The following is a 13899-nucleotide window of genomic DNA, read 5'->3' as shown; positions in this document are numbered from 1 at the left end:
TCAATTTCATGAATGTACACAGATGAGAGGAAAAAGGAGAGAAATTGGAGGAATATAACTGAGAACTTGAGTTCCTGGTAAGTTAAAGAGCAACATGTGGAGTTCCCCAAGGGTCCATTCTCAGGTCTCTTTTGTTCAATATCTACATGCTCCGACTATCTCAGATTATGTACAAGCAATACATCTGACCATAATTATGCAGTAGACACAAAGATTTACATAATATCACCAAGTGACTATGGCCCCATACAATCACAAGTGGATTAAACAAACACATTGATTGGACGGGCAAAAATGTAAACTAATTCATCAGGATAAAATTTAAACAATTGCTTTTGCTGCCAGACTAGTAGGGTTACTGTAAAAGTCAGTGCTCACCTTGAACATCATCCTCAACCTTTTTTGTATTTTTGGTCTGGGGCTGTTTTTTCATGGTTTGGGCCCCTTAGTTTCCATGACAGGAAACTGTAATGCTACAGCATGTAATTATATTTTAGACAAAAATGTGCTTCCAACTTTGTGACAAACAGTTGGGGAAGATCCTTTCCTATTTCAACATGGCAATGCCACTGTACACAAAGCCAGTCCATAAAGAAATGGTTTTCCAGCTTGATGGGGTTAAGGTCAGGGCTCTGTGCAGTCCTGTCAAGTTCTTCCATACCAAACACTTTGGAACTGGAACACCAACTGTGAGCCAGGACAGCTACAGAGTGTTAATCCCTGCAGCCAGGTTCAAAAATCTTGTGGTAAGCCTTCCCAGAATAGTGCAGACTGTTATAGCAGCAGATTAAATCCCATGATTCTGGAATGATATGTTCAACAATCACATATGGGTGTTCTGCCTCATACATTCAGCTGTCATGGCACGAACACAGTCACATCCCACTCATGAGTCCAGAGAACTGAAGGTAGCCCAGACCAGGATCAAACGCAACAGTCAAAAATGAACCAGAGCACAGTGCTGAACAGAGCCGAAGAATGACGGGAAGAAGGATCAACCTTGGGAACCTACACAACTTAGCTGTCAGGATGAAACGACAGATACTTTCAAACAGAAGAGGGAGGAGACAGAGCTGCAGCTGAGATGTGAAGGAGGACGGTGTTGAGACTTGCCAAAGAGACACTGAAAAACTGGATCACAACGCCGACTGACTCAGTTACTGTTCAGCTGTCAGACTACTAACACAAACAGACGGCTGGGTTTGTGGCTGGCATGGATACAGATAGACAAGACTCGCAGAGGGAACACTCACACCAAGGAAACATGCTTAAGCAGCTGAAAAGCAGAGGAAAAAGGGAGGGAGTGACCAAACTCTTATTTTCAATTCAAAAATCAGTCTAGAATTAGAATGAATTAATTCCATCTCTTACAATTCTCTGTTTTGGGGGATTCATGGTGGCCCAGCTCCCTTTAGCCTTTTCTATTTAATCAGTTCTTTAAGAGGCACATTTGAGACAAACAGCACAGTAAAGGGAAGATGAAGTAGAGAGGAATGCAGAGGATTGCCTTTGTGTGTACAGTAACTGAAAAACACATTAGCACAATGAGCAGCTACAGGTTTACCATTCGTTTAGTGGTTTAACCCTCCCCATTTTGTGCACCAGTGCGGTTTGTACACTCCCAGCCATACAATTACTATCGTTTTCCCATGATGCCATCAACACTGGCCTGAAGGCATCAAGAGGCAAATTAAAATCAGTCAGCTGGCTTATTGGTAATGTTTACCTCAGGGTTCCTTTAAGTTTCAATTTAACACATTCTTCCTTTTCTCACAATATTTCCAGTTTTGCTTCTATAAACTCGGCCATCATTTTCTATGGATTATTAATATTCTAGCTAAAAATCACCAAATAAGCAAATTGACACAGAATCCACAGAAGAACTTAGAGTCATATGTATATTGAGTAGTATAACAACTTTTTCATGTGTTTCAAAACTTTTTGGTGCAAGAAGAGTAAACTTCTTAAACTGCGATCGACTTAATCAGAATTTTCTCACGATAATTCAAGAAACCATTTTTTATAAAACGTTACTTATACTTTAAAAGTATTTCCTGTGAAAACGCAATTTTTGCCAAATCTGGATAAATTTATTTCCTTTCTCTCACCACCACTGGCAGGGTTTCCTTGATTCTGAATAATTTGTTCCAGTAAAACGTTTTCTTTCACCGTGTTACTTTGCCATCTCTCTGATAACATGTCTTTGCACATTTAATCATGCGTTGCAATTCAGTCTCGTCATTTGGTGATGCAATTTACAGAGAAATTAGGAGTGCTTGGTATGATGCAACAGATCTCTACACTAATGCGGCAGAATCGTCATGAGATTGTATACAAGTATGAATCAATATTAAAACGATTAATTGTGCAGCCCTACAGTTCCCATGCAGGATTTCAAGTTATTAAAAAACAGACAAAAATGTGTGTGTGACATCTTTACAAGCCCTAGGGCCTATTTCACAAAAGCAATTGGCAAGCCATGCTTGAACGCAGATGGCAGCGTCCTATTTCACAAATGCTTGTTGCTAGCAAATTGTAGATCAAATTTGTGAGTCCTATGATGGGGGTCTCACATGCTCATGCACAGGTTGGAAATATGGCATTGGTTTAGATTATAGAAATGTGTTAGAATGAATCCGAGAAGAAATTCTCTCATGTTGCAAATTGTAGCTTGCATGTTGCACATTTGTGCTCTAGGTTCGGGCGTACACATGAATGAGTTAAATGCCAAAAATAAAAATAATAAATCAGTTTCACCACTGTGGTGCTGTGACTCACCACGTTTGCAGCGTAAGCCATCAGCAGCCAGCTCCTGTCCCTCTGGACACACACAGGTGTATTTCGGGGAGTGTTTGTTGATTTGCGGTGCAGGCAGACACATGTAGCTACAGCCTCCATTTTCACCTTTCTCTGTGCACCAGTTAGTACCTGCACACAAGAGTCAAGGGTTCTGATTACTTTGAAAAACATAGAAAAACTGCACATTAAAGCCACATTAAGCAATGTTTCTCATATTAACACTATATCAATTTAATTATTACAATGCGAATTCGGAGCTAGAGCTGCTGATCAGTCGATCAAGTTGTGGTACAGGAATCATTCATCACATATGATTAAGCCAGTGCTGGAAGGGGCTGATATCTCACATGTCAAAGCATGAAACGTCTTCACCAACCTCCTCTGCTCAGTTTGACTGACTACACACACACACACAGTCAGACAGGACTAAGATATTTTGCTGGACTTAAAGATTTATGATCTGATCTAGACTGCCACGTGTTTTTGCTATCCAGACAAAATAAAGTGAAACTAAAAGATCTCAACAGCAGAGGAAAGAGCTCAAAATGTAAATATATAAGTAAAAAGCTGAGTTTGAAAGTTCCCTTCACCTTGGAAACAGCAGATTGATAAAACAATCTCACCTCAAGGTCCATTTACTAGCTTGTTCCCGAAGCGTTCAATTGTATCACACAACCTTTTGCTCAGTTGTTAAGCAACTGTACATGTTCAAACTTTCCATTTTTCAATGTAGAACTTCTCAGGTGTTTAAAAGTTCAACTTTCAAGCTCAACTGAGAAAATTCCAAACATTGATGACCGTGTGATAGCTAGTAAGTGGACGAGATCGTTTTGTAAAAAAGAAAAAAGCTGGTATGTTGCTTGTTCCTTCCTAAATCTTAACTAAATTAAGTCAGTGGCTAGTAGACCCGTGTCAATCATGGCTGCATCATTACAGCTAAAATGCTAATCATCATTGGTACTAATGAATTCCTGAATCTTGTGTAATCTTACAGTAATTTCTGATTAACTTTCTTCATTAACTCACAGCAGCAGCTACTGTAAAAAAATTTAAAAAAATAAATAAAATAAAAAGTCCTTAACATCAGCCTTGAACTGGAGGTTGCTGTGATGTCACTAAGCCTGCAGGAGTAGGATAAGATCTTCCAGTTCAACAACCATCAATGTCCGTCTGTTCCTCCTGCCTCTCAGCTCATTTCCCCTCCCTCCATCCCCTCCCGGCAGGTTCTTACCCGACAACTGGATCAGCTCATGGTACACTATGATGTCCTGGGGGTCATTCAGGTTGCTGGCCAGCGTCACCACGTCAGAGCCGGTGAACTTGTTTGCGCCGTAGATAGCTTCATTTTCACCATCTGTCCAGAAGACTCGATCCTGGAGAGAGGACAGAAAAATACAGATAATTTTATATTATATTTTATATTAATAGCTAAAAGTTTTAATAACTATAATGCTGAAGCTGTCTCAATAGAAGAAAATAACAGACAAGGCTGAAGTGCTATAGTGCTGAGTGCATTATCATGCTTTAACCAAGGCCATTTACCAAAGAAAGGAAAACACTAAGACAGAAAACTCATCCATTGATAAACTTCTTTTGTCTTTAATTTGTATTTTTGGTGTAACTAACCAAAGTTAGTTTGACCATAAATCATCATTATTGTTGCCGTGGTTACTTGCAGCAGTTGGAAGTATCCTGATATACAGTTTTGATGAGACAACTGCCAGCTAATCAGAAACAAGAATTTCAGTGGCCATGGTATTAATATTTATAGAATGTAAATACAATTATCCTGCATCAATACAATCAATTCTTTCTTAATAATAAATACTTGTCCCTGCAAAGCTTATTTCCCTATCTGAACAAAAAGATTTCTACAAACAATACAAACAAGGAGATTTAGCAGAGGGTCAGCAGTATTATCTTTTTAAAAATTACAGAAAAAACAAAACCCTTTAAAAAAAAAAAAGAAGAAAAAGTAAGAAATATTTGATTCTTTGAGTCAGATGATTTTCACTGACAAATGGGTATGAGGGAATTATAGAGTATAAATACTGTGTAAACTGGGGATGGAGAGATTCTACATCACAAATTCAACCATCTGTGTGCAAAGACCATCTGCGTTGTGTTCCTGGACTGCACTTTGCAGGGACCACTTGTCAATCAAATTCACGTCTCTCCTTGGATTTTCTGCTGATTTAGGTGGCACACTGTTTTGGTCTATTCAGCCTTGGTGGCTTTCACTGCTCATGTTAACACGTTAATCATTGGATTTGTTGGGGCTCTGTAAATATTATAAAGACTACGGTCTAGACCTGCTCTATAGGAAAAGTGCAAATTAATCCTGTTCTTTACATGTTTATCCCCAAATAACTGAACTTCAAGTGATGAGAACACTGAACAGGAAACGCTTTATGGACTGGATATAAGTTGGAGCACACTTCTATTAGCTGGAAAAAAAAGAAGTTTACAAGAAAAAGTAGTGCTTTATTGTTAAAATAACGCACTCCACAGTGTTCAGACATGAGCTCTAGCTTAAGCACAGTGCCTACATTTGAATAAATGTGTCATCTGTCTGAGTCAGTTAGCTGACTGAGTGGGTGTAGGTGAGAGAGACAGCGAGAGAGCCACATGTTCATGATTCAGAAAGATTACATGTGAAAGACACAGCACTGATATACTGATGAGTGCAGGTTTTAGAAAGGAGATATCATTGTTAGTATAAGACGACATCCACCAAGTGCACCTGCTTTCTGCGAGATAATCCCCTCACCAGAATACAAATCCCAAGCTATTCTGAATGTTGTTTTATAGATGATATGATGCAGAGTAAAAGTTTCGGCTTTTGTGTAAAAAAAATAAGTGAAAGGAAATTAAGGGTGCAAGAAAACCCAGTAAAGAAATTTTAACCAGAAAATTAAACTGTGAAATGACAATGAAGGGATGCACCATGTAACGTGTCTCCTTAAGATGGGATCACACAAAAAGGTTACTGAAACGTACTACACACACACACACATTTTCACCAACATACATGGTTGGTCTTGACAGTCAGAATGGAGCACGTATTGGACAACTGAGTAAATACAAAACAATGAACGACATGTAGACTATGATTAGAGTTGCATTTGCTAGGTAACCACCGACATCCTGCGACAACAAATTCTTGCATGTGACTGTACCAACACAGAAATGAACAGTCATCAAAAAACTTGGGCCTTCCTCATTTATACTGCAATCTCTGCACAAAAGTCAAAGATACAGCGGAAAAACACTACATTTGGGTTAGATTTTTTTTTAAATGGAGAGACATGGGCAACAAGGACTGTAAACTTGAAAGTAAGTTTAATTTAAGGTGAGCTGTTACTGAACAAAAAAAAACTGATGGACTAGATGATAGAATACTAATCCCTCAGACCCTCAAACTAGATCCATAGTATGATGGTCCTGGATCAGGGTACGGTTTACCAGTTTTGTTTATTATTCTCACATAGGTGACACGGATAATTTTAATGATAATGACGGACTGGGTCGGAAGACAGAATCTAAATACCACGTGTACGATTTTATCTCCAGACTGTCAACACCAACTGACCCAGACTGGAACGGATTCTGTCCAACTTGTTAAAATCAGTCAAAACATGTGTACCACCTTTATTGTCAGAGAGAATGAGGAGTATGTGTGAAAGAGAATATAACAGCAGCAGTACCTCAAAAACAGTGAGAGCGAAGGGATGAGCCAGGTAGTCTTGAGACTGGAGTACTTTCTTCCTGTTGTCTCCGTTCAGGTCGACGCTACAGAGCATGTGCAGTTTAGAGTCGACCCAGTACAACCTGCCTTTGATCAGATCTGGGAGGAAGATGAAGCGTATGAAGAAACAGGAGAGGAGAGGGTGAGAAATGAAAGAGGAAGATGGAAAAAATTACAGAATTATGGATAATACACAGGAAAAAAGGAGTGTGGAAAGACGACACAGGACAGGAAAAGACAAGAGGGAAAGAATAATTACACAAAATAAAAAAGGAAATAAAGGAGAGCCATGATGAACATTGAATAAAAGGTGTGTTGACAGAGGAAATGAGACCAGGGATTTGAAGAAAGAATAGAGGGATGAAAGAATAAAGAAGAGTACAGAAAGAAGATGACACATGGTGGGCAGAGATAAGGCGGAAAGAAGAAGAGAGAAAAAAATAAAATCAATACAACATTTATTTAACAAGGACATAGCAATGGCTTTTCCACAGTGTGGGGGATGCAAGTACATAGGATAACATTTGATTATATGAACGGGTCAGGTGTTAGATAGCATGGATAAAACAAACACTTATTAGATATCAGCCAGTAATGTTCAATGTAGTGTAACTCCAGGAGTGGAATTATTTTAATAATGTTTTACTGATCACCCAGGGGGAAACTCAAAATGATACATTTACAAATGACCAAGTTGAAAAGAATGAATCTCATGAAGTGGACAGATAAAAATGCAACTTCAATATCTAAATAAAAACTAGAAATGGCTAAATTCCCTGAGGAAAATGTATGCGTGCTAACTTCCATTGAAAAATTGCATTGGAAACATTTGAAACAACTTAAATGCTTTAAAAAGGTTTGACACTTTGGAGTATCTGAAACGTATAGTATTTGAACAGGGATAAGGTTGAAGCACTGAAAGAAGCTGAGGTGGCAGTTGAAAACCAAAGCACAGAACAAAATATGGGTGGCAGATGAAATTGAAACAGAGGAGTTTGAACTGTCAGCAGAAGGAAAAGAGCTGAAAGGAGTGTAAGCACAAGTATAATGGTAAGCACTGCATGTATACACACTGCAACTATTTGAAGTGGCAGTTGAAACAGAGGCAGTGAACACAGTTTAAGTGGCAGATGAAATTTAAAAGAAGAAAAAGAAAAAGCTAAAAAGAAAGGGAGGAGATAACAGAATTGAACTACACCGTATGAAATAACGGACATGTAGTAATAAACATGTCCAGAAATCTTATACATTTACCTGATACATAAATTTACAGAAAACTCTGATTTGGATTTTGCCTATCTTTACCACTGGCATTTGTAATTTACAAGCTCCCAAGTTGAAAAGAACTGCTCAAACTCATCACGAAATTACCTTTTTTAGTAAACCTGCTTTTCTGCTACCTGCTTCAGTGATTACCTCTATTTTCCAAAATGCCTTTTGACCACCCACAGAGAACCCACAGACAGTATAAATGTGGCCAACAAATTTACAGATATTGGGGTGAGTCTGGCCACAAATTATTGTAGCACATTCTGGTAACTTTCCTAATCCATGAGCACTGAAATTTGTCTCTGGGAATCTTCTATGGGGAATTTTTGATGGATAAGCAGTGAAGAAAAATGTGCAGTGATGTGGACATACTGTAGATGAGTCATTTGTTCTTCAGAGCGTGCGTGTGTTCCTACCCAGGGTGATTCCATTAGGCCACTGGATGTCCGTCGCCACCAGAACCTGCCTGTCCACTCCGTTCATACCAGATTTCTCAATCTTGGCTGGCTCGCCCCAGTCAGACCAGTACAAAAACCTACAGGACCAACACACACACACACACACACACACATTTATATATATATAAAAAACAGATCTGTAAATGTACATTGTCAATTGGAGATAAAAGGTTTTCACCTAACATCAAAACACAAGCTTTCCACCCACCCAGACAGCGGATCCACAGCAATGGATGCTGGTTCTTTGAGGCCTCTGTTGAACAGAACTTTCTGCTTGGTTCCATTGAAGTTGGCTACAGAAATGGTTTTGGTGCTAAGATCAGACCAGTACAAGTTCTTATAGATCCAGTCCACGGCGATTCCCACTGGAGTCTGGACGTTGTCTATCACTTTGTTGTGGGTGCTAACGTCCCCTCGTTTGTCCAGCACAGTGCTGCGAGGAAAAAAAGAACAGAGACTATGTAACTAAAATTTGAAGATTCAAATCTACCAAGAGTGCCCAAAGTAAAACAATCAGTTAAATGGTCACATTAGTTTAAATTCCTCCTGTTTTATTTTCCACAAAACAATGTGGGGCAAAGTCCAATATATCCAACTTAGCGATTAACAATATGGAAGTCACGGAAAATTTCAGTCAAATATGGATGCATCCCTTCAGCTTAAGCCCGTCGTTCAGGGTAATTAAACCCAAACTTGAGCTAAATGCTAACACATCTTAGTTTAGCATGTTAACATTTGCTAATTAGGACTAGCATGAATACAGTACTTTTTGAGATATTTCTGTGAAAGCCAAAAGTGTCAACCTCATGGTGGCGCTAGAGGAAAAAAAAAAAAAAAACAATGGATCACCAAAATCAGTAGGAATCATCCTCTGGGGACAATGAATGTCTGTACAAAATTTAATCTCAATCCATCCAGTAGTAGGACCAAAGTGGTGGACCAACATTGCCAACTAACGTAACAAAGCTGCCATCTGTAGAGGCACACTAATACTGTGGCCACAAACTGTGGCAAAATTTTGTTAAAAAAAAAAAAGGAAAAAAAAAAAGGGTCAAGTTTGGATGCTGAACAACAGGTGTATAGGCCCTAAAATAATTCACTTATGTTTTGGACTTTTTCCACCAGCTTGGTGAGCCGCGTGTGGAGGAGGCTTGTTGTTAATGACGTAGCCTATCGAAACCAACGTGGTACCAACAGCACTAACACCAACAGGTGCACTTACAAGCTTTTACTAAACAACGGCATAAGTAGATAAGTAGGAGACACACACTCACTCTCTCTCTCTCTGGAGGGCATGTGCGATTGTTAGTAGACCGCATGGGGAGATTGTCCACTAGTTAAATCGATCGCAGATGGCGCCGTTAGTATGCCTGGACGGTCCGACCAAGTAAAGGCTGTGTGTGGGAAATACTGTTTGATCTTTTGTAACTAAACGACTTCCACTACTGAAGTAGCTCCTCCTTTTGGAACCAACTCCTCCACCTTGGAGTTGGAAATTTAATTTTCGCTTTCAGCCACGCTTGTTGCTGTGCATAACAGTACGACGTGATTACGTCAACAAATCGGAATGTTGCCATTATCACAATATAATTTTTTTTATCATATTAAAAATTATTATCGTGAACAATATGATATGGCACACCCCTAATTGACAGTTATGTATGTTTCACTGCTTGCAGTTGCAAACATGAAAATCAACTTGAGCAAACTTGAATGTGACTGGAATCGTCGTATTGACCTGTCAAATCAGATTCATCTTTGAAAATCTGGATAACTTTTTTTGTGCTTTGCGGTGTTCCTTTAGGGTGCACGGTGGCAGAGCGGCTACAGCTCCTGCCTCCCAATAAGGAGATCGTGGGTTCGTGGGTTCGATTCCCGGACCGGACCAACATCACACAATCTCTCTGGGTGTAGTCTGCATGTCCTCCCCGTGTTACCGTGGGTTCTCTCCGGGTTCTCCGGCTTCCTCCCACCGTCCAAAGACATGCATGTGTAGGTTAATTGATAACTCTAAATTGCCCGTATTGAATGAATGAGTGAGTGAATGGTTGTCTGTCCTTGTCTGTGTCTGTGTTCGCCCTGCGACGAGTTGGCCACTGTCCAGGGTGTGCCCTGCCTAAGGCCCGAAGTCACTGGGATAGGCTCCAGTCACCCGCGACCCCCTAACGGGGACCAAGCGGTAGAAAATGGATGGATGGATGGGTGTTCCTTTACATGCATTTTGTGTGGTAGTGTGTGTAAACTACCTATAAATGGCCTTCTGGCCCAGGTCAGCCCAGAAGATCATCTGCTGATTAAAGTCTGCATCCAGAGCCACTGTGTTCCTCTGCTGCTCCACAATCTGAGTGTACTCCTTCCTCTCCAGACCGAGACGACGGATGTCACGGCGGTTTGTGAAGATCAGGCAGGGCTCTTTACCTGAGGACAGGAAAGACTTTGTTAAATAAGAGACAGAAACAAGGTCAATCTGACAACTCATCTCTTCAAAATGTACCTCAGGTTGCTCTGCTCCACCTGCTGATGCTGGAGACTTTCACACCTTTTAAGCCTGATGAATCTCTGACTGAATAATCTTATCAAAAGTTTAAAACAAGTTGTTGAAGTGTGCAGGCTCTTTCTTTTCTATTCTTTCATATCACCCAGAATTTGTCTGAATAGAGCAACCAAATGACCAATTTGTTAGTAATGTATAACCAAGAACACAATTTCTAAGTAAACGGTCCAAATAAGTGACATTTTTGAAGATTATGAAGATTATTATGGTATGATAGCAGAGGAACTATGATATAAATAAGGGTTTTTAGGATCTGACAAATCATTTGGGGGGGGGGGGGGACACACACACCATCAGGCCGAAGGATACAGTGATGGTCTTTGTCAACCAGCAACACAATAAATTCTTTAATGCAGAAACCATCCAACAGCATGTGATCAACAGACTAGAGGATGACATCTGCGTCTCCGGCTGAACCACAACTCCAGAGCCTTTCTGATGATATTTCAGAGTTATTTAATGATTAGCAATTGAAGCTGGTTTGAGGTTCAATTCTACAACTTGAGATTCTTCTGGCATCTTTTGTTTTCACTTACCCAGCTGTTCATTGACACAGAGAGTGAGCGTTTTGGTTCACTACATTCATTAACTTAAAACCAGCTTTGAAAATGTGGTTAAGATTTAAACTATTATAAACTAATCCTCAGGTTGAGAACCACTGTCCTCATATACACTGAAGTCAGTATTTAACCTGTCAGGTGGTTTGCCAGATTTAAAAAAAAAAAAAAAAAAAAAAAAAAAAAGTGTATTTCTAGCATTTCTCTCCATTACTAAATAAAATAATAAATGCTATAAAATGCTAATGATTTTGCCTATGCAGGTCCTCTTAAAGAAATACTTCACATTTTTACAACCTAGAAACACACTGCTCACAGTTAGACTAGTGGAGCATCCAAGTATTGGGACTCCACAGATGAATTCATTCATTTGGGTGATTGTTAACTGAACTTTCATTAAGAGACTGCATTCTCTTTTGTCCCACAATCCTGAGAGCCATCGAACGCAGCATTGGCCAGTCTGACCTGTGACGTGGATGTCACTAGGTCAATAAAAAGGTCAGCGATGCTTTGTTCGCTCTCTTTCTCCTGGAATCTTTCACTGCGGCAGACAGCCATGGCTGGCCCCCTCTCAGCTGTCTGCTTACCAGCAGACACCCACTTGAACTCTTTCTTGGCCTCGTTGTGTAATCTGCTCAGAGCACAAACACGCAGCAGAACCGAAGTTTAGCGTTTAGCACTGATGTGTTTTTCTGGGGTTTTCTTGTTGTGACCTGTTTATCTGTTAGGTTAATTTAGTAGCCACACGCTAAGTTGATGTTAGTTTATGAAGCTAGTTATGCTCCACACAGTCTTTGCGTGCTAACTCCTTTTAACTTGGCACCGTTATCCTAAACGGACCACACACATACACCTCCTAATTTGACTCAAACAACCTCACACACGGTGGAGAGAAACTTTAAAGCTCCCGCTTCACATGTTCCTTTGTTTCTGACCAGGTGGGTTCATGCTTATGCATGCAAGACATACAGAGGCAGAACAAAGAAACACACACACAGGCCCTTTTGTTCTGTAGTTTAGTGTTTAGAGTTAGTCTTCATACTGTGTGTTTTTGTTTATCTTTTTAAACAAATGCTTGTGTATAAATTATGCTGGCCTCTTAAATTACTCACTCTTGTGTAACATTAATCAACCTTTTCTATGAAGAAATACTCATGGTAATCAATGGTAATTCTGGTAATTCTGATAGTGTATTTTATGAGACTCAATTAATAATTTCTCTTCTTTAAGAAGAGAGGTGCCCCCAAGGACTATATTCATTAAGGTTTATTATCATCTTTGGTAATTCTGATAGCCATAATTAATTGATCGCACCTACACAAGTGGGTGCCCCCCTTTAAACATTGTAAATCACAACACACACACAAAAAAAAAAAGGCAGATTCAGAAATTCTGTTTTGTTTGTTTCAAGAAGAGCCTATTTGAAATAGTCTTGAACTGAAAAGACGATCTACCACAATTTAATTTATGTCTGACCAAAGCTGTAATTTAACCTTACAGACAAACAGACTTTGGGAGCTTGTGATCCTTATGTCAGCGCATTGCCAGACAGTAAATTAAATTAACTATTTTATGACAACCCATAATTCTCCAGGACATTTTTGTTTATTTAGTCATTTTCCAGTTCATGACTGGAAAGCTGCATTATACACTCAGTTGCCAGTTCAGGAACTTCAACTATCTAAAACTATAGCAGTCTAATACAACAGCCCTGTCATAAATGCTACATTCATGAAGGTCATAATGTTCAGTTTTTGTTTTGTCTACCTACATTGATAAATGGGTGGACAAAATATTCAAAAACACCTCAGCACCACAAACTACAGCCTCCAAAATGACAGTTGCACCACCTCTTTAAAACACTTTCAGTCAGACAGCAGTCTGGTGTGGCTCACTGCAGTGCTTCTGAATGATTAAAGAAATCTCAAATATATATTTGTACCATATAATTACTCTATTTTAAGAGTTTTGAGCAGAAACCAAGTACAAAAGCCAGAGACAAAAGAAATAAATTAAAAATTTGGTGTCATAGTTCACCACTGTGCATCTTCAAGGTTGAGAGCAGCTGCTATATTTCAGGGAGCAACACTGTATTCCCAGCTGTTGACTCACCAACAGCCTTGCAGACTCCGGTGGTCGGATCCATCTGGTAGCCGTTGTGACACTCACACTTGTATCCTCCCTTCAGGTTGATGCAGATCTGACTGCAGATGCCAGGGTTCAGACACTCATTGATGTCTGCACACAGAGAGGGAGACGAAGAGAAGAGGGAGGAATGAGGGGGAGGAAACAGAGGAAATGCAGCTGGTATCTGACATGTTTAATTAATCAAGTGTGCTGAATGCTTCAGTTTGGGTAATCAGATGTTTGCACACGGCTCTACTACCACCACAAAAACTATTGAAAACCTTTCTAGACACAAAGGTTTTTAAAATGAAATTTTTTTTTTTTTTTTTAAAAAACAATTACTTTTCTGAAACATTCCCATGATTCCTCTTGCATGAGATTGTACAC

At 39.6% G+C, this 13899-nt stretch overlaps 1 protein-coding gene across 2 annotated transcripts in view; it reads right to left on the bottom strand.

The window, feature by feature from the left end:
* The window catches only part of vldlr (very low density lipoprotein receptor), a 76343-nt gene that overhangs the window by 12343 nt on the left and 50101 nt on the right, over positions 1 to 13899 (bottom strand). For both annotated transcript variants that reach the window (XM_044174016.1, XM_044174017.1), the window contains exons 10-16: positions 13498 to 13623; positions 10521 to 10692; positions 8483 to 8707; positions 8233 to 8351; positions 6507 to 6646; positions 4031 to 4172; positions 2779 to 2928 (exon numbers count right to left, since the gene is read on the bottom strand). In XM_044174016.1, coding sequence (XP_044029951.1) covers positions 2779 to 2928; positions 4031 to 4172; positions 6507 to 6646; positions 8233 to 8351; positions 8483 to 8707; positions 10521 to 10692; positions 13498 to 13623 — 1074 coding nt within the window. The remainder of the gene's footprint in view (positions 1 to 2778; positions 2929 to 4030; positions 4173 to 6506; positions 6647 to 8232; positions 8352 to 8482; positions 8708 to 10520; positions 10693 to 13497; positions 13624 to 13899) is intronic.

The sequence above is a fragment of the Siniperca chuatsi genome, linkage group LG18, assembly GCF_020085105.1.
Source record: "Siniperca chuatsi isolate FFG_IHB_CAS linkage group LG18, ASM2008510v1, whole genome shotgun sequence".
In the NCBI taxonomy this organism is placed as follows: domain Eukaryota; kingdom Metazoa; phylum Chordata; class Actinopteri; order Centrarchiformes; family Sinipercidae; genus Siniperca; species Siniperca chuatsi.
Note: the sequence above shows the minus strand (reverse complement) of the source record. Positions and strands in the feature narration are given on the sequence as shown.